General features: G+C 45.2%; 3 protein-coding genes across 5 annotated transcripts in view; all 3 read left to right on the top strand.

Moving 5' to 3' along the window:
* LOC117732666 (E3 ubiquitin-protein ligase TRIM21-like) overlaps positions 1-27,473 on the top strand; it is a 703,346-nt gene that overhangs the window by 267,375 nt on the left and 408,498 nt on the right. The gene's annotated exons all lie outside the window — the stretch shown is intronic.
* Positions 241-4,822, top strand: commd1 (copper metabolism (Murr1) domain containing 1). Its single transcript, XM_034536599.1, has 3 exons — positions 241-470; positions 2,126-2,416; positions 3,353-4,822. The coding sequence occupies exons 1-3, from the start codon at positions 297-299 to the stop codon at positions 3,458-3,460; spliced, it is 573 nt and encodes a 190-aa protein (XP_034392490.1). The 5' UTR covers positions 241-296; the 3' UTR covers positions 3,461-4,822.
* On the top strand, positions 5,620-9,959 carry b3gnt2a (UDP-GlcNAc:betaGal beta-1,3-N-acetylglucosaminyltransferase 2a). Of its 2 annotated transcripts, XM_034536219.1 has the most exons (4): positions 5,620-5,750; positions 7,724-7,999; positions 8,184-8,538; positions 8,632-9,959. In XM_034536219.1, exons 3-4 carry the CDS (start codon positions 8,503-8,505, stop codon positions 9,820-9,822), a joined length of 1,227 nt encoding a protein of 408 aa, XP_034392110.1. In that variant the 5' UTR covers positions 5,620-5,750; positions 7,724-7,999; positions 8,184-8,502; the 3' UTR covers positions 9,823-9,959. The 2 variants fall into 2 exon arrangements, with proteins under 2 accessions (XP_034392110.1, XP_034392120.1); XM_034536229.1 differs by lacking the exon at positions 8,184-8,538 and having other exon boundaries at positions 7,724-7,994.

Raw genomic sequence — 27,473 nt, 5'->3', positions numbered from 1 at the left:
AGAATTGTTGTTTAACTGAGAAGCACATACTACGGTGAAAACCCTGCAAAAGTCCAAATAAAGTAATCGTTGCTCACTTCCGGTATTGAATACGTAGATTCTGGGCCGTCTTGTTTTGTTCTAATTTAAAGTCTTCTCATAAAACACAGCCTCGCTTGATGAAAACACACCCAGCTCATAACCGTGATAAAACAACAAAGAACTACACCTCCCACAATGCCTTGCGGGGGGGGGGGGGGACGGCGTTCACGTGACACGCCGCGTCCCTCCGACTTCACGTGACAGAGAAGCAAAACATGGCGGACGCGGACGCTGCGAAGTGCCTGAGCGGCCTGCTGAGTGGGATCGCCCAGCGGCTCTATCACAACAACGCGGACATCACGGAGGAGCTGCTGCAGCGCGAGCTGTACGGCGAGCTGCCGCGCGAGGAGTTCACGGTGCTGCACGAGAGGATGAAGGGCCTCCTCAAGGTAATGCAGCGCCTGACGTCACATCCTGGAAGTTACACAGACGATAGACGTGTGTGTGTGTGTGTGTGTGTGTGTGTGTGTGTGTGTGTGTGTGTGTGTGTGTGTGTGTGTGTGTGTGTGTGTGTGTGTGTGTGTGTGTGTGTGTGTGTGTGTGTGTGTGTGTGTGTGTGTGTGTGTGTGTGTGTGTGTGTGTGTGTGTGTGTGTGTGTGTGTGTGTGTGTGTGTGTGTGTGTGTGTGTGTGTGTGTGTGTGTGTGTGTGTGTGTGTGTGTGTGTGTGTGTGTGTTTATACAGATTTATATATATATATATATATATGGGCGACTGTAGGTCAGTGGTTAGCAGGTCTGTCTTTCAACCAGGGGGTTGGTGGCTCAATCCCCGCCCTAGTCGATGTGTCCTTGAGCAAGACACTTAACCCTGAGTTGTTCCCTGTAGCTGTTCTACAGTGTATGAATGTAACATGATTGTAAGTCGCTTTGGATAAAAGCGTCAGCTAAATGACATGTAATGTAATGTAATATATATATATATATACACACACTTTTCATTTATAGGTTATACTTATTTATTTACAGTTTAGACCTTCAGCTGTAGCCCAACGTGTCTTTTATGTAACATCAGTGTAATACTATTGTCTGTATTTAAGTACAAATTGGAGGTACTTGTATTTCCATTGTGCATCTTTATACTTCTACTTCTCAGAAGCAAAACATTGTTCTTACTCCTTCTTCCTGTCCAGGTAAAAACTTTGTGTCTCCAGAAGCAGTGGTAATATAAATACTAATTAACGGTAAGGGGATGATATGAATAATGAAGGCAGTGCAAGTATTACATGTATAGTGCAGGTTTAAGTACATGTAATAATAGTAGACGTAACACACAGTATATGCAGCAGGAGGAATACTGTGTGTACATCGTCTTTATTGTGTGATTTACTCCTAAAAATCACGTTTTACGTCGATATAAATGTATCTGCTAATAGATATAAATATGTTCTCAATGTAAAAGGTGAGAAAAAGGTGCAACGTCTCCCTCTGTGTGTCCCGCCTCTTGCCAGCAGGGGGCAGCACTAACAAAGTTTACCTGTTGTCACTGCAGCTCAACTTTAAACAGAATAATAAATAAAATGTTATGAATATTGTTAAATAAATAAGACAAACAACATAAGTAGATTTAATAAAACAGTTTCACAGCATACAAACGAGGTAAAATACACAATATTGCACTTTTTTTCCTCCACTACATTTAGTTGACACACATGATGCAGTACTATATTACTAATCTACACTGTACTATACAAAGTATTTTAAAATGACAGTATATGTATACTCTTCCATGTATTCAATGATAATTCTTTGGCCTGCAAGATGAATACTTTGAATTATTATATTTATCAGTTTCCCGACGATGCTTTTAATATTTTAATGTAAGAAACATTTTGCATTCAGGACTTTTAGTTATTTTTAGGTGTTTTTATACTTGTTTTTTTTTTATACTTTTACCAAAGTAAAAGATTTGAGTACTTCTTCTATTACTGCCAGTTCTCCAAGAAACTAAATTAAAACATGTCGTTGGTGCACGGATCTGATTGTGTTTATTATTAAGAATAAACCTGACACAAGGTTTTTAATGGCCCCCCTTCCCCCTCCTCAGTCCATCGCCGCGGCCGACATGGACCACGCCCAGCTGGAGGCCTTCCTCACGGCCCAGACCCGGAGGCAGGGCGGCGGGGGGGTGACCGCCGCGCAGGCCGCCGCCCTCTCGCGCTTCTGGAAGAGCCAGCGGGTCCGTGTGAGGGAGAGCCTGCTGGCTCAGAGCCGCTGGGAGCCCGGCCTCAGGGGCCTCTCCTGGAGGGTGGACCTCCAGACCGCGGTCGGCCGGGGGGGCGCGGACCACGGCGGCCCCGTGGGCCTCATGGAGCTGGAGCTGGGCAGAGCCGGACAGGTGAGGCCGACGGGGCTGGAGACAAACCAGTGCAGCCAGCGGCGTCGAAATATTGGTATAGAAAGAATAAGTGGTATTCGGATTTTACAAAAGGGAGTGGAAAGAAAAAACCCGACCGCAGTGTGATGTGGAGCTCCGCCCCTTTTTAAAATGGTACTTCCCTTGATGACACTGGAAGGGCCGGTTCTGCTTGGAATTAGGTCATGAAACGTTGCCCGGCGACATACAGATGGAGAACCGGTTCGTCCTGCCGGGTTTCAGAGCATCGTTGAGGTTTGTCTCCTTTTTGGGAAAGCCTCCCCGAACTCTTCTTCATTTTCTTCTTCTTCGTACGAGCTGCCATTTTGTCGTTTCATTAATCTTTGTTTTTTGCGATGGAAAATATCGATTAAAAAAAAATAATACAAGACCGCGGTTGTTATTTGGGTCTATGTTGGAGACGGTTGATTGGACGATAGCTGCGTCCATGGACAAGATCACCAGGGTGTGAACAATGGGAGGACACCATGATGATGGGGGGATGGGGGGGGGGGGGGGGGGGCAGATGGGATACCTTCCTATTGTTAGAGCCCAAGCTTCATTCATTTTTAAAGAGCGTGCAATGGACACTGAACTCATGTTGCTGTTTTCAACCTAGTGAAGGAGTTACTGGCAAGTAATAACAATTAAATGTTATCCAAAACTACTTAAATATAAATATACTTTATATGCTTTTTGTATAAGTTTTTCATAAAAAAAATAAACAAATAACCTAACAAAACAATGTTAGTTTAAAGTTGTTTTTTTAAATGTTTCAGCGTGTTTCAGCTCAATAGAGACACTTCTCTCTCAAGGCTTTTCACTTTTTAAAGCTCTGAACGTCTTCTCTGTTAATAATATAATAAATAATAAATAAATAATGTGCTTTTAATGTAATTTCTCCCTTCTCCTCCTCAGGACTCGGAGTTCGTGTGTCTGGAGTTTGACGAACTCAAAGTCAACCAGCTGCTGAAGAAGATGGCCGACATCCAGGAGAGCGTGGACAGAATCGCCCACCGCACCTGAAACGAGAGGCGGAGTCTGAAACGAGAGGCGGAGTCTGAAACGAGAGGCGGAGTCTGAACGGATCCAACGCCGCGTCTCCCCACAGACTCAAGAGAGGACCTCAAAGGGACAGCTCGGATTTATAATTATTTTATTTTTTAAGTTAACTAACTAACCGGCAGCTCTGGCAGTGGAACAAAGATGACCTCACTTCCCCGTCCGAAAGAGCCGGAAAATATTCTAATTACAGCGTTCTAAACCCGTCTGGTTCTCCAGACTCCATCTGAGTAGTAAAACACGGACTATGGAGAAGAACCTCGGGCCTTCATACCATCTGAACTGTGTCTTATTTTGTTGATGGACCAGAAGTTCAGTTTTAAGCGCCCGTGAAGGATGAAGGTTCCTCTCTGAGCGGAGCAGGAAAAACAGCGTGGCCCTTTAAGAGAGAGAAGATGAGGTCGTTGAAGGTTTTGCACATGAAGTCGATTCGATCTTCACCTTTCACATCTCAGCGTTAGCACGATTTAACGTGCTAACGCTAGCATATTTAATTTAATATGACTTTATTCAACACTTGGTACCGAGGAGAACTTGTGCCAACCCAGAAAACTATTAAAATGTTAAATATAAACCACCGGGCCGAGGCTGCCAACTGGTTCGATTGTTTTTTTTTATAATATTTTTTTCGTGGTAATTTACAAAGCTGGTTATTTATCGAAAAATCTGTTTACAAATTCACGTGAATAAAAAAAAAAATAATTCAATCAACAAGGCGGCGTGTTTTTTCCATCGTGCAGACATATTCAGACGGATAAAAGTTTAGACGATAAAAGTTTAAAAGTTAAACCTGTTGCCATAACAACTGTCACTCATTCCTTTCTTACTGCCAGTACAAACCTCGCCTACAAAATACACAATGTAGATCATATCTTTTTGAATAATAATAACAATAAAATGCTGAAATCAGCCCAATAATCAGTAAAGTTTGAACCATAAACCCCCTCACACACACACACACACACACACACACACACACCCCCAAAGCCCCAAACATGTTCAGACATTATTGTAATATTCAAAAATGTTCTTTCATACAGATTTGTGCCAAAGGTCAGTTTTATTGTCGCCCAGCCATAAATGCAACGATAATGTAATCTCTCTCTCTTCGGTAAACGGGGGTTAAAAGCTTCGGGCTGCAGAGACGTTTGTTTTAATACGCTTTTGAATTGAACAATATAAAACTAAATATCATTGAATCGGCCAAATGAACTGAGCAGATCATAATTATGTTTTGTTATGTGTCACAACTATATTTCTATAATTTTTTTTGTTCAAGTAAAGTGTTCACAGCAGGTTCAATATAATAAAGGACATGCTGCGTAAGCGTTATCATTCTTAAATGGGTGAATATGACATCTTGGAAGTGTTGTTATGGCAACACAGAATCACATGACCTGCCAGACGACCCACTGAGATGTTCAGTGGGTGTCACTAAAGAACTTTACAGAATATGATACCGTGGATCCTTCTGGGTTAAGTACATTTTGTTGATCCGTACTTTTACTTAAAGGGACAGTTTCCCCAAAATCAAAAACACCTATTTGTTTTCCTCTTACTTTATAGTGCATCGCATAAATTATTATTATTATTTGTACAGCAGATTTCATACAGACCACTTAGCTCAAAGTGCTCTACAATATATAACATATATAAAAACAGAAAAACGTTCCTTTTACAGACCAAATAAACAAAAGTGAGAGGAAAAAAAGCATGCATTTTAAGTGTAATTAAAAAATGTCAACAGAGGAATAAAAACTGGAAAATAATTTACATTTAAAATAAAAACTGCACTGCAGGTAAGAGGGACATGTGCGTATTTGATTTCGGGGTGACTGTCCCTTTAAGAGAGTTTAAGAATGCAGGATTGTGTACTTTTCAGTGTACCTTGTTACTGAAGTACTTTTTAACCGCAGTAAAAGTACCTGAAACACGCTGGACTTAAAGACGTCAAAGCTGCGGAGCGAACGCGCACCAAACGCATCACCTGAGCTGTCAAGCTCGCGACCCACCCGAAGGGGAGGAGTCACCGCGCGCAGGAGACGCAGCCGAGACGCGAGCGTGCGCCAAACGTTTCTACCTTTTTTTTGACGTGTGTGTGTGTGCGTGTGTGTGTGTGCGCGTGTGTGTGTGGTGCGTGTGCGCGCGCGTGTGTTCCTGTGGGAGATTAGAGGCTTCGCGAGCAGCAGCAACAAGAGGTTCGTGCTCTCACGAGGACCAGCGCGCGGCCACCGGATCCCCACACCAAACAAAGGTAAACAATAGAAATAACAAAATAAAAGCGCGCGCCACCTGTAAATGACCTTTGGTTCAGGTGCACGAGCCTGTTGATCAACTCTGGACTTCCGTTTGCATTTTCACAACGAGCGCGCGAGGAGCCCGTCTGTGTCACGATAAAGTGAATTATGTTTTTATAATAACAGAAAACAGAAAAGTCGCCTCTGGTTTTGTCTAAAAGTACTGAACTGCAGGTGAAGTTTGACATTTATTGCACCAATCAGGTTTTTATTCATAATTATTCTATATTACTTTATATTACTCTAACTTTTGGGGACATCATAGAAATTATTCGAAGAAAAAAATCAAATGTGAGTGTTTTGCGTATGAAATGTAAGATTAAAGTCAGTAAATCTAAATGAGAGTTTCAATGGAGGTACATGTTATTTATTATAATTAAAACTCAAAAAGGTGGAGCTCCTTTTCGTTGCAATGTGAATTGACACCTTCAATTGAAACTCAATTGCTTAAATAAATGTTAAAAAAAAGAAATAGTTTAAATGTCGCGGTTAAAGTCCTGAATTCAAAAATGTTACTTACGGCAACATTTACTTTAAAGTAAGTAAAAAGTACTCTGATATCATATAATATAATATTGTTCTGTTTTTATTTCTAACAAACATATATGAGTATTTTGATGTTGTTCGTACTTTTAGATACGTTGTGTACTTCTGTGTATATAAGTATTATAGTAGTGTATCATATATATATATATATATATATATATATACATATATATATATAATAAGTAGGCTGTTATATGTATAAAGTACAACTAATGATGGTGCAGAATGTCAGAATTGTACTTGAAGTACTTGAAGTAAATGTACTCAGTGGCGTTTTATTAAAATATTTATCCGTCATCAAGTGATGTACGGAAACACGAAAAGGATTTGTGGTTTGTGTGAATTTTAATTAAAAGAAAATCAGTTTCAGAACAGAAGCAACACTGAAGTTGTTGACGGGTTCCTGTGGCTCCGCCTCTCGGAGGCCCCGCCCCCTCACAGGCCCCGCCCCTCAGAGGCCTCGCCGTGTAAAAAAAACCCTGATTTTAGAGGTTCTTCATTATTTCGTGTGGACAAACTGAGAACAGAATGACATTTTATAAAACAGATGAAATCACAGTTAAATATATCATTGTTTATTTTTTGTTCAAACCGTCAGCTGACAAAAGTGATCTGGTTGAAATGCTGCCGAGTAAACCGGTATGAGGGAGAAGTCCACCGAGCCTTTGATTAATCCTTGTTGCACAATGGACACAATTACATATTTCATAATGAATTGTTTTGCACACAAAGGAGACTTTGCGTTCGCCTTCTGACGCCTTTTTGTTTCAAAGACCAGGGCGGAAACTTAACTGAAATATTTTATTTTAAATCACCATCAACAGAAGAAGAATGTTGTCATGCTTCTGTGTTGTTGCTCGTTATTTTTAATTTTTTTATTTAAAAAATAGACAGATAAACCGCTCTTTTCTTTCATTTTCTTCCGATTTCTTGCTCAACCGAAGCATTTTCTAAGCATTCAGAGTCTCGAGAGGACTTTGTTTACCTTTTTTTTTTTAAAACAACAGCATCTTCTCTCAGCTGGAAACAAAATGACCTTCAATGAATATCAGTGTTAATATTCAAGATGCAAACATTAAAATGGAAATATAAGGCCGCGTTCTCTGTTTTCTCAACCTTTAAACCATCGTAAGCAGACGTGATCCATCAATTCCTCAAATGCATTCAATATGAAATTTGGTCTAAAAAAAAAAAACCTTGTCTCTCATATTGACACCGGCATTATCGGGGCGGGTTTATCGATATCAAGACACGACCGCAATGTGAATTTACAGCTTTTTATAACAAGTCGTATCACCTCGTTCTCATGGTTCAGGCTTTTACGAGCCGCAATAAATTACATTCGCCCTTAAATTAACTTTTTATTGTCCCGTCTGTTGTTCAGGTTCTTCGGGGTCTGGCTCCGCCTCCTTTAGAGCATCGGTCCGAACGGAGCATCGCATCCCTCGTCATTAAAACAACCCCTAAATAATAATGGCGGACGTCTTCTCCCTGGCTGGAGTGTCTTTGTGTTGAACTCCAGATGGCTCCAGGAACAGCGACCTCCTCCTCCTCCTCCTCTTCCTCCTCCACCCTAGATCTTGTCCACATGAGGCCAGGAGGGGTCTGGGCCTCCACCAGACCCAACTGACCCATCACCTCCACCCCAGCCGCAGGTGATGTACGACTTTTTAAACTTCACACAACTTCATGCCAGAAAAGTCGAGGAAAAAAATAGGTGAAAACAAATGAATTTCAAACTTTAAATAAAAGTATTTTAGAGGCAACGGTGACATCGAGTGGCGCCTCTGTCTGGAAAACGAGGCCGCCGGTTCATGAATGCGCTCGTCTGTGTCGCTCAGCAGAATGCTGGCAGGAAACCGGCGTCATGCGCGGCGGCGGCTGAATTGGAAACGTGTGATTCCCGTCCGAGGGAAGAGGAGGAGGAGGAGGAGGAGGAGGAGGGGGAGGAGGGAGTAAGGAGGGAGAAAGGAGGCGAGGAACAACAAAATGCTCTTAGGCTCGTTCCTGCAGGATTAGAGATTAAAATAAGAAAAGAAAAGAAATGCGGATAGTGTGCAAAGGTCTGAGCTTTGAAACCAAACAGGGGGGGGGGGACTGCTGCTGATGATCCAGATTCTTACCATTTCATTCTCTCTAGAAGCTTCGAGTTGAGCCGTCTCCATGTTTCCAAACCTCCCTCTATCTCCCGTCTCTGTTGTGAGTCCAGATTCTGCAGATTTGAACTTGTCTTCTTTCGACACTTTAAATCAGATTTTCTCACATTTGTCGTTCCCTTATCTGTCTGCGCAGGCGCAGAGAAGAGGCACCATGCAGGTGGCGTGCCAAAAGACGAGGGTGCTCTGCGTGGCGCTCGCTGTCCTCGTCTGCGTCCTGGTCCTGTGTCCGTGGAACTTCGGGCCCGCCAAAAGCGTCCGCAAGAGGATCCTGATCCCGACAACGAAGTTTTGGCGCGTGCCGGAGCGGAGCGGCTCCTTCTGGAACAAGGAGCAGCAGTACCTGGACTTCACCCACAACCCCATCCTCAGCTCGCTGCCCGATTGGCTGAACGACACCGGGCCGCTCGACCCCTGCGAACCAGACCCCAGGGTCTCCGCACAGATCGAGGACTACGACTCCCTACCGCAGCACTTCCAGGATTTCCTCTTGCACATGCGCTGCAGGACATACCCTATGCTGATCGACCAGTCCCGCGTCTGCGACGGGGACCCCTTCCTGCTGCTGGCGGTCAAGTCCCTGATCCCGCACTTCGACCGGCGGCAGGCCATCCGCGAGACGTGGGGTCGGGTGGGCACCCTGGCCAATCGCACTGTGGCGACGGTGTTCCTGCTCGGCAACACCGTGTCGGCGGACCTCCTGCCAGACCTGCAGGGGATGTTGGGCCACGAGGCGGAGCTTCACGGAGACCTCCTCCAGTGGGACTACAGGGACTCCTTCTACAACCTGACCCTGAAGGAGGTGCTCTTCCTGAAGTGGTTCGGACAAAACTGCCCCAGCGCCCGGTTCGTCCTCAAGGGCGACGACGACGTCTTCATCAACACGCTGCGAGTCCTCGACCTCCTCGAAGGCCTCGCAGAGAGCAAGGTCCGAGATTTCTTTATAGGCGACGTCATCAGCAAAGCCGGTCCGCACCGAGACCGGAAGCTCAAGTATTTTGTCCCGGAGAGCGTGTTTGCGGGGCGGTACCCGCCTTACGCGGGAGGCGGAGGGTACCTGTACTCTGGGGAGTTGGCGCTGCGCCTCTACAACGCGTCTCGGCGGGTGGTCCTGTACCCCATCGACGACGTCTACACGGGGATGTGTCTGGCTAAACTGGGCCTGGCTCCGGAGATGCACAGCGGCTTCAGGACCTTCAACATCGAGGAGAAGTACAGGTTCAGCCCCTGCGTCTACCGGAGCCTGATGCTGGTGCACAGCCGGACGCCCCAGGAGATGAAGAGGATCTGGTCCTGGATCGTCCATCCGGACCTCGTCTGCCCGTGAACGCCTCATCCCTCGTTTAGTTCTGTTCGATCCTCAAGTCCAAGCAGAACCATATGTAACCATATCCAGAAAGTCTCTACATCTTCCGCCGGAAACTAAAAACACATCTTTTCCGACTATACCTTGAATAAAAACAGATTAGCACTTCAGTGGCACTTGAATGGCAATTACTTGTGGTATTACTTGTGGTATTTTAGTAGTTTGGCTTTCTTGAAGAAATGTTACTTTCTTGATTCTTGTTATTCTTGAGTTTGCACTCATGGTTGAATTCACTAAGTCGCTTTGGACAAAAGCTCAATGACATGTAATGTAATATATATATATATATATATATATATATATATATATATATATATATATATATGCTCTGAAAACCTCAAACATTTTCCCTCTCTAACTCTAATGCTAATGCGAGGTCCAAAGATTCAAAAACTCGCAAGCTTTTTTGCACGTTAGCCGGCTAATTTTAGGACTCATATTCTGCATATTTTTTAAATTATTTGAAAAGTTTGGAACGCCCTGTATTTATTTTGCAGCGTTAATTCTGCGCTGAGCGTTTGGCATTACGATCTTTTTTTTTTTTTTCTTCAGCAGTTTCATCAGTTCGTCACCGTTGCTTTTTTTAAATTATCCCTAGCCACCCAATCACAGTGGGGGGGGGGGGGGGGGGACAAAGCTCCTCCCACAAAGATCGCACTGTGGCGACGGTGTTCCTGCTCGGCAACACCGTGTCGGCGGACCTCTTACCCGTTGTGCTATTCATTAATCTTAATTGTTTTGGTGTGAGCTGTTTGGGTGGCCGTAGAGACATTTGCTTATTATTTAAATATAATAAAATAACAATCTACATGTAATAAACAGAACTACAGGTAAGAGGGAAAACCTGTATTTGTGATAATCGGGTGAACTGTCCCTTTAAGTTCTGATATATCTCTACGTATATCCATAAAATATGGAGTTATCACATTTTAGAATGAAAGGTGATAACTCCTGGGAGGTGACCAGACTCTGTTGGTTTCTTTCCAGACACTTTTGTATTTTATAGCATTATTAAGCTAAAACAAAAGAAAAACGGAGTTTACCAGACATGGATTTCACTTGTGCATATAATGTTTACAGGTCTTTTTTGTTTACAGGACTGATGTAAGATGAGATGAGATACGTCCTTTATTGATCGGAGGAGAAACTCAGGTGTTCCAGTAAAAAAATAATTTTATAAACTAAGAATAGGAATAAAGGTAAAAATAGAAACTATGCAAGAGCAATTAAAGAGGTACAAATACACACACCTACGACCTGTGTTGTACTTAAACGACTGTATGAAGTGTTTTGTCTGTATTCATAATTATATATATTTATTATATATAATATATATATATTTATATACACACAGAAACTTTTTAAATTATAATTTTACATTTGTATGATAATTGTGAAACTTGCTGCTCTTTCTGGGCTTTCATTCTGGGTGTTTGTGTTTATACAGTACGCGTGTTTAAATAATAAATTGAGTTTGGTTTAAATGAAAGTCTTCTTTTCTATTGTTTGTTTAAATGGTTTTGGTCATTAAAATATTTTCCAGTCAGTAAAAAAATGAATTAAAAAAATGTCATGTTTGTGTCTTTAAATAGATTTGATTCCATTTTTGAATATTCTATTTTTAATACTTTAGTTGCATTTATTGTAAAAAAATTAAATAAAAGTGCTTGTATTATTAATAAATGTAATATTATAAACCCATTTTCTAGCTGTTGGCAGACACAACGCCCTATTATATTATTCACTTAATATACTATAAAATAGAATATGTAGGTGGTTACTGCACATAAACAGAGTTTACCTGAAGAGGAGATTGAAAAGACTGAATGTGGGGGGAAAGGCAACAGCGACCTCTGGTGGACAAAGCCGGTTCCAACACCCCCGCAAAGAGAAACTCAATCAGCTGGTTGATGAGTTTCAGCTGCTGACGCAGGAAAAGAAACCAGCAAGTTTAACTGAAGCTGTGAAGCTCGACCGGCCTTCACCTCCACACATTTAAGAAGTCAAACAGAAAAAATTATTAAAAGAAAAAGCTCCAGTTAGTAATAATGCCACGAGAGAACAGCTTTAGCTCCAAAGGTGTGCTGCTCATATTTCTGCTGCTCTTTGGTACCTTTTGGAAACCCTGTGACTCTCAGGTGAGGCTGTTTGAAAATCAGCTTGTTTTGTGTGTGTTTTAAAAAAAAAATTGTGGAATATAATTCCTTCCCGTGTGTTTCTTTTCTTGAAGGTTAACCGAGAGGAAGCCAACAAACCTGAAGGTGTTTTGTTTTATTTTAAATTTATTCTTTGTGCTTTTTTGGAAATCAAGTCGGCTTCAGGAGTTATTAAAAAATAAAAGCATTAATAAAAGTGAAGGTCCCAGATGTTAACCATGCATGTGTGATGTTGGTGACATCTCCCTAGAGCAGTGGTTCCCAACCTGAGGTCCAGGCCCCCCTCAGGGGGTCGCTCAGTGATTAGGTGGGGGGGGGGGGGGATTTTCACAAATTACATTTATATGTATAAATAAAATCATATAGACACACTTGGTGTGTATCTTATCCATAAGTATGTACTTAATGATGAACTTTCATACTTTCAAACTTTCCAAAGAGTTTTAAAACCATTTTGTGTAGATTTACTTTCCGGAAACTCTTTAAAAACTCGACTGAAGTCCTTTTTCAAGTTTTGAAACGAGTCCAGAGAGTAGAGATGCTTCTGGGAGTCGGTCGGCCGTATAATCCGTAATGCAGACTTGTGCAATGAGGTGAAACATCTGGTGTCTCTACGTCTGTTTCTTCCTCAGATGGCCGGCGAGGGGACGGCGGCGCCTTCTTCGCCATGCGGAGCTGCCAGCAGCTGCTGCACGCTGACGGCGGCGAGTTCTTCTCCCCGGACTACCTGTGCTCCAACCCGCCCCTGTGGTGCAACTGGACCATCCAGGTGGATCCCGCCAAGAGGATCCACCTCCACCTGGAGGACATGACCCCTGACGACGACTGCCTCCTCAAAGAGGACCAGCTTCATGTGGACGAGCCCGCCGGAGGTTTCAGGACTCACAGGGTCCTGCAGAAGTGCTGGCGGGAGGCCAAGTACACGTCCTCCTCCAACACCCTGTACGTGGTGCTGCTGATCGGGGGATGGCCCAGCCCGCCGTACAGAGGCTTCTATGGCCGCTACCAGGCGTTTGGACCCCTGGTGGTTTACAACCCACATGAGGAGTTCACAGAGACAAACGAGAAGTCCGAACCATCTGCTGGACTCATGGACTTCAACGAAATTGTCATGAATGAGGAACAGATGGACTCTGATTTGGTGGAGAGTGCGTCGCCGGCCAATACGGATCTCGTGTACGACTACTATGATCAACCTTCAGACACAGATCCTCAGGTGGGAATCTAGTAGCGCGAAAGCCGGATTCTAACATCTGTGCCGGTTCAAGTGAGGCTGTAGCGGCAAAACCCCCAAAAGTGTGTTTCATTTCTGTGTGTTGGAAGTATTTAGAAAGTATTAATGCCACCTTCTCTTCACTCAGCGCGGTGAAAACCAACTTGCAGAGTCGGAAACCAACAGCCCCGCCTACCCGTCCAACACCGCGGCGTCCACAGTGCCGACATTCGTACAGGGGACCACTCTGTCCGAAAGAGGGGCCACTCCAACTCCTACGTCTCCACAGCAGCAACACGGCGGTCAGAACCAGGGGCCCCGACCCACCACGAGCAGCCCAACGACCACACGAATCAATGTGGAGGAAGCGTCTGCGCGTCCGGACGAAGCGTCTGCGCGTCCGGACGAAGCGTCTGCGCGTCCGGACGAAGCGTCTGCGCGTCCGGACGAAGCGTCTGCGCGTCCGGACGAAGCGTCTGCGCGTCCGGACGAAGCGTCTGCGCGTCCGGACGAAGCGTCTGCGCGTCCGGACGAAGCGTCTGCGCGTCCGGACGCAGCGTCTGCGCGTCCGGACGCAGCGTCTGCGCGTCCGGACGCAGCGTCTGCGCGTCCGGACGCAGCGTCTGCGCGTCCGGACGAAGCGTCTGCGCGTCCGGAGGAAGCGTCTGCGCGTCCGGAGGAGAGTCCGTCGGAGGAGGTGAGGACGGCGGAGGGTGAGAACAGGACGGTGGTCAGGGAGGCCTCAGACCAGCACCCCGTCTCCTCCGCAGCACCAGAACCAGAGAAGACTAAGCAGACCCATCCTCACCCCAACATCGTGGAGCTGCTGTCGGACCACAGGGGGAACCGTTAGTGTATTTATGTTTCACTACATTTACCGTCGCCTAGATCTTTTTTTTAAATGCTTTCTTTTACATCTATGACTAAAAGCTTGTCGTGACGGTTAAAAGGTACTGAATGTGGCCTGAGATCTGGGATTTGAAGTTCCTTGTATTTTTAGTCTCACTGAAAGTATGAATTGGCCCGAAAAGAGTTCTGCTTCCTCGCCCTAAAAAAGGGTAACCGGGGCCACCTCCTGGAGCCGGACCTGGGAGGTTTGCGGGCGAGTATCTGGAGGTTAATCCTTGAGAACAATTAAAGAATCTACATGGATCCTCTGCCATGTAGGCCCACCACGGTCAGGGATAGGCATTGGGTGTAACCCGGGAACCAGAGCTGGTGAGAAAGCTGGACCAGTATCCACTAGAGATGGTTGGGCTCACCTCCACACATTGTTCTGGATCTAAACTCCTAGAGAGGGGGCGGGGGTCTGAAACTCTAGCCGTTTTTGGTCGCGTCCTCAAAAGGGGACTGTATAGTCCTTCAACGCTCACGTGGGCAACAATGGAGAAACCTGAAAAGGGGTTGGGTGGGATTTTGGGAGGAACTGATCTGAGCCGAAGCGCTGCTTTGCTGCCGTTCCCGGATCGGCCAAGAGAAAATAGACATGTTCGAGCAAAGGGTGGTTTATACGAGTATTTTGGTCCCAGAACACCTCGATCGACAGTTTGAAACCAGCCACAAGGTCGTTTTGTAGTTCCCGAGGCATTTGACATTCATACACGACGAGCTCATCGGTCCCACCGGATTCTTGTCTTGAGACTGTTTGCTATTTCTTTCTACACAAACATATCTAACTGTATCGTTTGCATCTGAAATGAGTCTGTTTTCTCTCTCTCGTAGTCAACTTTAGAAATCACTCTGACGTTCCACATCTTCCTGGCGGTGAGTATTGGACTGAATGTTCTGTGCCAACTGACCTAACTCTATGGCATCCATAGATGCATGTTGGAGGTTAATTTGAATGCATTTCATGCTTTGACTTGTTTAAATGTGAGGTGTGTGTGTGTGTGTGTGTATGTGTCTGACAGATCACCTGTTTGAAGTGGCTCTTGAAGTGAACTTCAGACCGGACTCCGAGGAGACGTGGGACAACCTGTCCAGGTCGCTGCCGGTGAAGGCTTTGGTACGTTGGTGGCAACACCGCCGAGACATCGAAGGTGCTCCCTGTTCCACGTTTTTATTTAGTTTAATTTGGGGGTTATTGGGGAAAAAGGGAACGAGGGCGTCGCCGATGCTCGTAGTGACGTTGTTGTGTTTCTGCAGATCAGCGAGCAGCTGAAGGCTCTGCGGACGCCGCTGTCCATGTCGTCTAAAAGAATAAAAAGGTGGGGGTGTAGAGGTCGGGGAGAACACATCAGTCAGGTTTCCCTGAATGTTTTCACTTTCACTAGGATCCATCTCGAAGTCTCTCGTTTTTGCATCCTCGTTTCCTTCACTTGCATCCTCTAGTCTTGCATCTCAAAACCTGTGAACCCGGTGGCGTTATGAGTGACGCGTCCTGGTTGTGTGTCTGCAGGCTGAGCACGGGGGTGCTGTACATCCTCTGGCTGCAGATCGGACAGGAGCACGGGGGCCCGCAGGTGCACCAGGTCCTCCACTCCGGCCTGCAGGGCCTCATCACTGCCGGGAACGACGTCAGCGGGAACCGCAGGAAGGCCGTCCTCATCTCGGTGTCCATTGCAGGTGACGGCGAGGCTCGAGTCTTCACTGGGAAACGGAGAGGAAACGTTCTCTTTGATTTCCACCGCAAAACACGTGTTCACTCCCTTAGTGGGGGAGGAAGTGTTCAGATCCTAGACTTCAGGAACTAATACTAGTATAATGTAATATTAGTACTAATACCACACTTTAAAAATACTGTTACAAGACTTTTCTATACAACAGAGGAGTCACCCCCTGGTGTTCAGGAGAGAGAATGCAGCTTTAACACATGAAGCATAGACTTCTATGCAACCAGAGGAGTCGCCCCCTGGTGGTCAGGAGAGAGAATGCAGCTTTAACACATGAAGCATAGACTTCTATGCAACCAGAGGAGTTGCCCCCTGGTGGTCAGCAGAGAGAATGCAGGTTTAAGACACTTCTGCATTGGCTTCACTTTTCCGACCCGAAGGCTGAAGCCTGGTGAAACATAATCCAAGTAAAGCCAATAAACATGAACAAATGAAGTGTAAAAAAAAAAAAACCATCAGGAATTGTGTGTGTGTGTGTGTGTGTTTCAGATGTAAACGAGTGTGGGACTCAGCTGGTGCTCTGTGACGTTAACGCCGACTGCTTGAACCAGTTCGGTTCGTACTCGTGCCGCTGCAAGCCGGGCTTCCAGGACAAGTCTCGCCAGGGCCCGGGAGGAACCATCTGTCTGGACCTGAGTGCAGGTGAGGTGAACCGCTTCAGTACGAAGGAAGTCCAGATGTTGACCCAGCTGTTGACTTCCTGTTTTGTTTGCGGCGCAGGTTGCAGCTCCGGCTTGTCCGCGGAGACCAAAGCCGTGTACGTGCTCTTCTTCCTGCTCAGCTTCCTCATCCTGATGCTGCTGGTGGCGGCCGGCCTGCTGTACCACCGGCACCACCGGGGGGAGTTTCTGGTCCGGTGCGACGGCAGCGGCTCCCGTCCCGACCCCGTCGACCGCCACCGCCACCACGACGACTGCGACCTGCCCCCACCGCCCCCGCCGCCCGCCCGAGGCTTCAGGGAGAGCTGGCCCCAGGCGAAGGAGCGCTACCCGGTGGCCGACCTGCCGCTGCTGAGCTTCAGCCCGCTGCTGCCGCCGGACTACAAGGAGCGGAAGCTGGGCAAAAGTGACCCGAAGAGTTGAGGAAAAAAAACAAAACATTTAAAGATATCTTTACATTTAGTTTACTTTCTGATGCCGATTGTAATCTGTTGAATTAAAGTCTTTTCGTTACCATGTTGGCTTTTATTATTTCTGCCTATTTTACGACACCAGAGGGGATAATTATGTTATTAGTAAATATACAGCAAAATCTGCGTTTATTTGCTGATTGAGACGAAATGCCAAAGATTATATAAATATTTTATATATTATGTGTGTATATATACACATTATATATAATGTATATACACATATATTATATATACGTATATATTATATTATATATGTGTATATATTCATGTTTATTATATGTATATATATATGTGTGTGTGTGTATATATATGTATGTGTATATATATGTATGTATATATATGTATGTATGTGTATATGTGTATATATTTGCATATATATGTGTATGTATATATATATGTATGTGTGTATATATATGTATGTGTGTATATATATCTATATATGTATGTGTGTATATATATATATACATATATACGTATATATATATGCTTCTATCCCGTAAAGGGGAAGCTGATTAGTGAAGGAATTACATATTTTTGTAGGCCAATCAGGAAGTTGGCACGATGGTTACCTTTTTTTTAGGATTTCTGTGTCATGATTTGATGCATAAAGGCCACATTTTAAATTCAGGTATGTTCCTGATTTATAAGTGACACTCTAGCTCAAGGGCACTCCAGCAGCACACCTGGTGGCCCCCGTTGTCGACCTGTGACCTCTCGGCCGTCCTGCATCACCGTATGCAGAGTGGAGTGTAGTCCGAACCACTTTAATAGGCTTACAGCAGCTAATCCGGGGCGGAGTGCTGTCACATGGGGAGTCTGCTGACCTTGCTCTGCTTTATTACAGGCGGCTGGTTCCTTCTGCTTGGAAAACCCCCAAATACAGGCTTTTCTTTACCGTCTAGTTTCTTTATGGAGGCCACTGGAGCTTTAGAGAGAGATCGTGGGATTCACGTTTGTTTTGTCACCGTTCTGAATGTAGAAGTTCCAGTTTTTAGCCACTTTTAGCTCCTAGTTTGGGTTTTATATACAATATCTGGGCACGATCTGTTCAGCAAACAGGATTTAGAAGCTGAAGAGACGGATGTTTCCCTTCAGAAGATGGTGGAGACCAAAAACGGAGCTAAAAGAGAGAAAACTGGACTAAATCTCAATAAACTGAAGATATATTGATATAGATGTACATGATTGTATGTTTACTCAAGTACTGTACTGTGTTTACTTGAACTGAGTATTTCCATTTTAAGCAACTTTCTCCTATATTTTAATTTTTTTTAAATATACACAATTGCAATTAAAGCAGTTAAATGGCAAAGTGACACTTACTGTTATTATTGACTTTACATTTTGGAAAGCACACCAGAGTATCTTCACCTTGTAGCATCTCTACTTTACCCCTCTTATTACCATCAACAAAGGTGTGTGTGTGTGTGAGGGTCACGTCTCTTCTCTGGACCAGATGTTTTCTCAGCATCTGCCTGGCGGCGTTCCCCCCCCCGTTGAAAGAAGCCGCTGATCTTTGTCTGCATGCAGCTAGAATCCCCGAGGAGGAGGATAATAATAATAATAATATAGAGAGATGCGATGCAATTGCAGAACACTCAAAAAGCCATTTGAGGACTTTGACTTATGACACTTTAAATGTTTTTCTATTTAAACTTTTACCTATTTTTTTAATGCAGGACTTTTGCTTTTTATGTAATATTTTTTATAGTATATTGGTACTTTTACTAAGAGAATCAGAATATTTCCATCGCGACTGTAGTAATAATAATAATAATAATAATAATACAAAAAAACTTTACAGGATTAAATAATGTCAGGACAGCAAAGAGGAAATACAATCAAATAACACAAATTAAAATACTAAACAATAAAATAATATAAAATCAATGAAAACAAATTAATAAAAGACAGAGATATTTGCTTTGAGAGGTCATTTAAAAGACCTGTGAGGCTTCTCCTCGCTGTCCACAGCGGGAGGAGGAAGAAGAGGAGGAGGAGGAGGAGGAGGAGGAGGAGGGTGGTGATGTTGGTGGGGATCCATCCTCCACCTTCAGCCTCCTTCCTCTGAGGTCGAGGAGGAGGTGCTCCTCCTCCGTTGCCCCTCACGCTGGGCTTCACCTGCCAGGCAGCATCCCCCTACCCACAATCCCTTGCTCCATCCCGCCCCCCCCCCCCCCCCCCCCCCCCCGTTCCCATCGTCACTTATCTGACTGCTTATCGCACTCAATTAGTGGAATGAGTGGATCTCTGTGTAAACAACTGGTTTGGTTTTACTGTCCAAGATCCCCAAATATGATCTTTCTGAAGCGGAGATTTGGCCATGTGTGTGTGTGTGTGTGTGTGTGTGTGTGTGTGCGTCAGAAGCACAGGGAATGTATCTTTAAATACTTTTTTAAATAAAAAATTAAAAAGGGTGAGTTGGCATTTCCCTGCTGGCCCGGTCAGTCCTGTGCTTCCTATCTTTCAGCCAATCAGCAGCGAGCTGAGCGGGATCTGTTATCGGGCCGAGCAGCTCCTCCACCGACCCGCTCGCTGACCGCCCAATCGCACTTCACACGGCTCGGCTAATAGAAAAATAAATTGCCGGGGGGGGGAAGCCAATTCCAACGCGGCGTGCCACGAGAAATAATAAAAAAAAAAACAGGAGCTCCACTCCTTTTGATATAATGAAGCCCGTAAACACTCGGATCAGGTTATTAAACACTGAGGGGATTACTGACCAGCTCCCAGTGGGACATGCAAGGTCAGCGTTCCTCAGCGTTTTTTTTTAGAACGGGCCAAATGTAGACGTGCACACACACACACACACACACACACACACACACACACACACACACACACACACACACAGAGTGGATAGCCATTTTTTTTAAATCTCAAATACATTGAATTGTAATAGACTCAAAGAAATGAAATAGTCCTCATTCATCAAATGACCAAAAGTGATCTTTGACCCCTTCAACTCAGTTTACTCAGGAAAAGAGACCAACTGAAACCAAATGTCTCGGAAAACCTTTTGACCCTTTCTAACAGAGTTGTATTTTTTGAAGGACAGGTTGGTAGTTCTCTGTAGACATCTGGTCCATGTAGACACCTGGTCCCAACCGGACTCTCCGATAATATAACTCCTATATTTAGGAGAGGCTCATCTGCGTAGAGGAAAACAAACCAGAGAGGCCGAAGAGAAAAAAAAGAAAAGCAGCTGCCAAAAAACGGACGAAACGAAAGTCGTCGAGGAATCCGAACGGAGCGAGTCGGACAGAAACCCAGCAGGCAAAACCAGAGAATGTCGACAATCTCGCAGTCCTGACAGATGAAAACGTTCCAGCAGAAAGAGCGCGTTCGCAGGAGGATGTTGAACCGGGTTGACGGCTCATACGTGAACACGATACAGGAAGAAGATCGCCCAAACATACAGGGGGCAGCTGAAGGAGGGCGGCCGGTTCTACCCCAGTAAGACCATCGCTAGACGCAACCGGTTCTACCCCAGAAAGACCATCGCTAGACGCAACCGGTTCTACCCCAGAAAGACCACCGCTAGACGCAACCGGTTCTACCCCAGAAAGACCACCGCTAGACGCAACCGGTTCTACCCCAGAAAGACCACCGCTAGACGCAACCGGTTCTACCCCAGAAAGACCACCGCTAGACGCAACCGGTTCTACCCCAGAAAGACCATCGCTAAATACAACCGGTTCTACTCCAGAAAGACCATCGGTAGACGCAACCGGTTCTACCCCAGAAAGACCATCGCTAAATACAACCGGTTCTACCCCAGAAAGACCACCGCTAGACGCAACCGGTTCTACCCCAGAAAGACCATCGCTAAATACAACCGGTTCTACTCCAGAAAGACCATCGGTAGACGCAACCGGTTCTACTCCAGAAAGACCATCGGTAGACGCAACCGGTTCTACCCCAGAAAGACCATCGCTAAATGCAACCGGTTCTACTCCAGAAAGACCATCGCTAGACGCAACCGGTTCTACCCCAGAAAGACCATCGCTAGACGCAACCGGTTCTACCCCAGAAAGACCATCGCTAGACGCAACCGGTTCTATCCCAGAAAGACCATCGCTAGACGCAACCGGTTCTAACCCCAGAAAGACCATCGCTAGACGCAACCTGTGTCACTTTATTCATCTGTTGTGGTCTCCCCTCTGGTTCTGTTTCAACACGCTAACGAATGCACCTGAATAATAGAATATAATACCTGCATTTGGGTCAATCATTGACAGTCAGGCCACATAAAATGATGAGTCAGACCTTTCACTGTCCACAGGGACCAGATTTAGTTTCGGCATTTTATCCATTCAGGACGTTAAAGAGACGGTGAAACAAAATATGCATTTATGTATATCAACTGCAACAAAAGGACCTAATCTCATTAAATCTCTCCTAAAATACCACAAACACACACAAATCTCTCTTTCTCGCGGGCGCCTGCAACGTGCGAGGAGTCGGTGAGCTCGTTCTCGGGGTAGGCGGGAGGGGGGGGTTCGTCCTGGTTACCGCGACAACAGCCAGAACTCGAACCTCTCAACACGTTGCGGTGGGAACACCGAGCACATTCATCTGTGTAGCGGACCCACACTTCCACCAGATTGAGCATGTCACCGCTCGGGAGACGGTGCCCAAGTAAAACCCCTAAAATAACCCATAGCTGCTGTGAGCAGGATTGGCCTACAGGGGGCAGTGGGCGGCCTCCCCTCCTTCAGGCTTTAATCATCCGTCAGGCGTAATGGGAGAGGCATTTATAGTCATATCCCTATAATAAAAGAAGTGTCTCTTTGTCCTTTTTTCCATTCAACACATTGTCACATCCCAGAGCCTTAATCCTGCAAACTGACGGACAGTTGCATCCTGGGAAAAAGAGCCGCACGCCATTGTTTGAGTGAGTCAAATCTGTTAAGCCCTAATTCTTTTGTGTGCATTTGCATACTCGGAAGTATTCTTTTACCAGAAAGGGACAAATCCTCCTTGTGTGTGTGGATGCGAGGCATTTTTAGTATCATTTGTGAAGTATCTACATGCACTATTAGCGCTGCGTAATACCCCCCTCGTATAATACGCCGGCATAATCTCTGAGATAAGAGTTTCTTCTCCCCCTCCTTCTTCTTCTTTTATCTAAAGTGCAGCGTTAACGTCGGGATGAAACGCCGCAATTTCAAGCAGATTCAAACGGGCTCAAATGTCATCAGAAATGTCAAGTGGCTCTGCGGTGGCAGGATACCAGAACGCCTTTAAAAAAAATATTTACTATCGTTTTCATCACCCGCCCGCCTGATTCCTCAATTGTACCTCCCAGTTGAAAAGGCCCAGGCTGGGCTCAGACCAGCGGCGATGTAATGGGTCTGGTGCTGTAATAAAGACAGTTACCTCTGACTCACCTGGACGCCCCCACCCCCCCACTCGCTCTTCTCCTTCCCCTTCTTCCAACAGAGTTTCTCCGGCTCGCTGATAAAACTGTTTTATGTTATCTGTTTGGCGATTCGGCTCAGTTTGGTGGTTCACACGTTCAATTCCTCCGCTGCTCCCCGGAGTCTCTTCTGCAAAAGCTCTGATAAGATTGTTGCGTCGAGATTGGAGATGTGGGGGGGGGGGAATCGAGGAGTGGCGTTGGCGTCACTAAAATGTCTCCCTGACATTACACTGACTTTTATCATCTGTTGAAGCATACAAGCGGAAAATACATATCTGCATGAAGGTTTCAAAAGTTTGATCATCCTTCCTCAAGGAATTTGTCTTTTGGTATAAAAAAAACAAAACAAATGCCGGGTTTGATTTCTTGACCAAAATAAAGTTTTTTTTTCACCTGCAAGACAAAGGAGCAGGGCGTCGATGTAATCACGTCGGCCATATTATACGTCCAGACAATTGTTTTTTTTGTTCCTCCAGATACAAAAAAACGTAACGACGCTGAACGGTTTCTTAAAATCCGGCCCAGTTGAACTCCAGCCGGGAAACACAAGCAGTCAAGACAATAATTTTGGCTGGCCAAACATTTGTGGAAGAGAAAGCAGACTGTCCGTGGTAAACAATATGGCCAATATAAGCTGTAAATAAACCGCCGTTATCCTTCAGGATTTAAAGGCACGGCGTCGAGTTTAGAGCCTTTTATCTGTCGTTCATGCAAAGCTCATGTACAGTAAGTCTGCAGCCTCTCGATGGTTTTGGTTCGGGTGTTTCATCGTGTTGCGCCATCACTTTTCTTCTTCCAATGTCACACAGTTAGAGAGAGAGAGGGAGAGAGAGAGAGAGAGAGAGAGAGAGACCGCCATCTGTTCTCTGGCTGCTGTTTGTCTGTTTGTTTTGTTCTTTTCCTCCTGTGTATTTAAGCGTCAATTTGTGCCGGCGAGGGACACATGAAAAGAGCCACGGCACGAACAGAAAACAAGCCATCAGAGACGAGGAGGAGGAGGAGGAGGAGGAGGAGGATGAAATGACAACACAAGGAAAAGGAAACAAGGCCCGGGAATAAGCTGCGATTAAAACCGAAAAACAATCAAACTGCAGAGATGAGAAGAAGAGAGAGAGAGAGAGAGAGAGAGAGAGGGAGAGAGAGAGGGAGGGAGAGGGAGTGGTGAGAAGAAGAAGAAAACCGCCGACAATGAAAGCAAATAAAAGAGGCAAACAGGGAACAACGACAGGCGAGAGCCAGCTCCGGATGCAGCTTTAACACATGAAGCATAGACTTCTATACAACCAGAGGAGTCGCCCCCTTGTGGTCAGTAGAGAGAATGCAGCTTTAACACATGAAGCATAGACTTCTATACAACCAGAGGAGTCGCCCCCTGGTGGTCAGGAGAGATTGCAGCTTTAACACATGAAGCATAGACTTCTATACAACCAGAGGAGTCGCCCCCTGGTGGTCAGGAGAGAGAATGCAGCTTTAACACATGAAGCAGAGACTTCTATACAACCAGAGGAGTCGCCCCCTGGTGGTCAGGAGAGAGAATGCAGCTTTAACACATGAAGCATAGACTTCTATACAACCAGAGGAGTCGCCCCCTTGTGGTCAGTAGAGAGAATGCAGCTTTAACACATGAAGCATAGACTTCTTTACAACCAGAGGAGTCGCCCCCTGGTGGTCAGGAGAGAGAATGCAGCTTTAACACATGAAGCATAGACTTCTATACAACCAGAGGAGTCGCCCCCTTGTGGTCAGGAGAGAGAATGCAGCTTTAACACATGAAGCAGAGACTTCTATACAACCAGAGGAGTCGCCCCCTGGTGGTCAGGAGAGAGAATGCAGCTTTAAGACATGAAGCATGGACTTCTATACAACCAGAGGAGTCGCCCCCTGGTGGTCAGTAGAGAATTCAGCTTTAACACATGAAGCATAGACTTCTATACAACCAGAGGAGTCGCCCCCTGGTGGTCAGGAGACACGGCCTGAAGCTTCAGGTTCTACAACCTCCTCTTTAAAAGACTTCAGCGCTGTGATCAGTCGCAGCATTTTTTTCCATTTTTTGTGAAGAAGGTTATTAGCTCGTCCCCGTTAGCTTTAAATGAGCTAATATCATTTAATGCAGAGAAAAGGCTCATGAATAAATTTGACAGCAGGGCTTCTACCTCTCCGGTGCCTCCGGCAGCTTTTTTGTGTAGTTCCAGCTCAGCGGCTCTCTGACGTCCCGCCGCCGAGGCTTTTTATGACAGATGAAGACTTTTTAACACGCCTCTGTGTGGAGGCAGTGGACCTGCTCCTCTTAATTAGCACTTTGTCTCTGCTCAGAAGTGACCTTTTTCCTCTTCTGCACTTTGGTTAACTTGACTGCCACTTCTCTGCTCCGGTGCTCTCTGGCTGCTGCACGACTTCATGGAGCTCCACCGATGTGTTGTTACAGTTGAGTACAGCAAGATGTCTCCTGATCTCCTTTTTATGAGAGAATGACCAGTGGTTTCCTCTTCCACTTCATCCTACCCCCCTTCATTTTTTTTTTTTTTTTACCTTTTTCTTCTTTTAAATAACTGGAGGGGCAAGTTTATTTGTAATTATTAGTGAATTAAAGAGTTATTGAAGGGGGCAAATACAAGTTTGCCAGCTCACAGAGCTTCTGGTGTTTTAGTAACTAACAGGAAGTTAAGTAAAAAAAAAAGGCTTTTACTTTCTCACTCTTTTGGCAATCTCACGAGAAGGTGTATAAGTTAGCACGTCATTTTACGCTGTTCATGTGTCACAGTTACGGTGAGGCAACAAAACACCTAAGAAAAAACATGGTTGGGCTATAATTGGTGCATAAATTAAATACAAATTAATATGTAAATGCTGTAAAATTTGTACGGAAACTAACGGAACTTCAAAATTAGTAACCGGTTTCACGCGGGACCTTAATGCCCGTCTCCTGGGCGGAGTCCTGTATTTGTTGGACACACCTGGACTCTACATTTATATAACATTCAATCAACGTTACTGGTTCTGAGCGTAACACGCACACACAAAGCACCACATGGCACGCTAGATGATTGGTGGAAATGGGTAAAAACCAGGCTGCCTCTGGTGGGACGGCAGCGAACATAGTTTATTAAGTAGCGCACATGCTCTTTTCCACTAAAGATCAATGTTTTATCAATAAAAGTGTATGAATTTCCGTGTTATTGATGATGCTCTTCGAGTCAAGCAAGGTGGCCGCGTCAGAGCCTTACGAAAAGCCCAAAGGTGCGTTTAATTTCTTCAAAGTGACGACGGCTGGTTACCGAGAGGACGCAGCGGCTTCAGGTGCACTGAATTCCTTCCCCCGATGAGGTCTTTGTGTCCAAATGCAAATTGCCAATCAATCGGTCGTGAATAAAGCGATGCCCCAAAACGTCGAAGACGGAGGGGGGGGGGGGGGGGGGGGGGGGGGGGTGAGGGACCCTTTTCTTCTCCGGATCCTTTTGTGGAAGCGCGAACTTTCCAGGAAGCGGCACAATCTCTTGAGGCCGCGTAGTTTCACGCTTCATTGGTGAGTAATGACCAGCACCGGTGACTAATGCATCCAAAATGACAACATCGCACACACACACACACACACACACACACTGGGAGACCCTCCACAACCATAGCCCCCCCACCCCGCTCCATTTTCCAGAATCAGAGATGACCTTTGCATGAATAAAGTCAAAGAGGATTAAGGCAGAAGAGACCTTCGCAATGTCGGCCGAGGGGAGAAGCGGGTGCATCCTCCTTTTTGAACGTGGCTTGAGTGTCGATGTCTCCGCCCGCCTGAAGGCCACGCTGTGTGTGTGTGTGTGTGTGTGTTCATGCAATGCGTTTGCATAGAGGCTGCAGAATAAGAAAAAAAACAGCAAATGTGAGGAAACATGTGGTTTCTAATCACATTCTGATGGTAAAAGTCAAAGCCCTTCATCCGTTTCACTGGAGGAGATAATATTTCCGGTTTATATTCTTATCTGATTCATATTGTGCCGGAAAACCTAATCCGTATATGTTACGAGATGTACAAACACAGAATATATTTGCTTAAGTGTCCATCATACCTCCAGGATTACAACAATTTAGATTAGCTGCCTTTTCTTTACTGCATGGTGTCAACTGTGCTCGGCTCCCGTCAGGATTAATGAAATCCCATTTGGTCATTATTACCTTTATAATACCTGTCAGGATCATCTGGAGCTGAGAAACATACACCTTTTCTTTCTTTTTTTTAAAAAAGAAATATCAAAAGTGTCGACGGATTAAATTAAAAAGCCGACAAAGAAATGAAGCCAAAGCAGAAATGCTCAACTTTAAAGCGGAAATCAATATGTTTACAGAAATCCTGTATCTATAGCTGATATCTTCATATTTCAACCTTCAGGGGGGTTGAACTCGCCCGTTTTAAATCACCTCAAAGCTTAAAGTTAAGCATTATTAAGGGAGGGGCTGCCTTTTGAGTGACAGGTGGGTGTTGTCTCCAGTAGCTCAACATCCCTCGTTAGCTCAGCTCGCTAGCCAACTTAGCCATGTTCTACGCACAAATGTAACGTCATCTTTCCCGATGTGTTTCATCCATTTTAATAAAGAACGAGCGTTGGTGTCGAGCTCGTCCTGGTAGGGAACGCACATAGTCTCGTAATTACGTAACTTATACTTATATTTATCTCACGCCGTTGACGACTGGATATATCTTTTCCTAAATATTGTAGCTGGATTTAAAACTACGATTTTCTATTTCTAATTCAACAATCTTAAGGAAGTAAACTGCAAATATTGGTCCCAAAAGTTAACTTTTTGATGAAAATGTATGAAAACACATCAGTTTTTTTTTTATTTTTTAAGAAACATATACCTGTATATAAACCTCAGAGATACACAGAGGTGAATGTAACATCGTGAACCACCAGGACCGCCGCTCCGCCACGCCACCTCGGTTCCTTCTCGGTTCCTCCTCGGTTCCTCCTCGTCTCCTAAGCCACTAGTACTCCCCGAGGAGGAACAACACGACCCACAAATTAGTCTTCGGGGCCCCCGCTCCTCTCTCTGCAGACTGGGGGCCACCGCTGAAACATTTTCC

The sequence above is a fragment of the Cyclopterus lumpus genome, chromosome 1, assembly GCF_009769545.1.
Source record: "Cyclopterus lumpus isolate fCycLum1 chromosome 1, fCycLum1.pri, whole genome shotgun sequence".
In the NCBI taxonomy this organism is placed as follows: domain Eukaryota; kingdom Metazoa; phylum Chordata; class Actinopteri; order Perciformes; family Cyclopteridae; genus Cyclopterus; species Cyclopterus lumpus.
This window is presented reverse-complemented; position numbering and strand designations above follow the sequence as displayed.

Coding starts and splice junctions, on each gene's coding strand:
- commd1 (XM_034536599.1), top strand. CDS start 297: ATGGCGGACGCGGACGCTGCGAAGTGCCTGAGCGGCCTGCTGAGTGGG. Junction 471..2,125: donor GGATGAAGGGCCTCCTCAAG/GTAATGCAGCGC, acceptor CCCCCTCCTCAG/TCCATCGCCGCGGCCGACAT. Junction 2,417..3,352: donor AGCTGGGCAGAGCCGGACAG/GTGAGGCCGACG, acceptor TCTCCTCCTCAG/GACTCGGAGTTCGTGTGTCT.
- b3gnt2a (XM_034536219.1), top strand. CDS start 8,503: ATGTTTCCAAACCTCCCTCTATCTCCCGTCTCTGTT. Junction 8,539..8,631: donor CTCTATCTCCCGTCTCTGTT/GTGAGTCCAGAT, acceptor CTGTCTGCGCAG/GCGCAGAGAAGAGGCACCAT.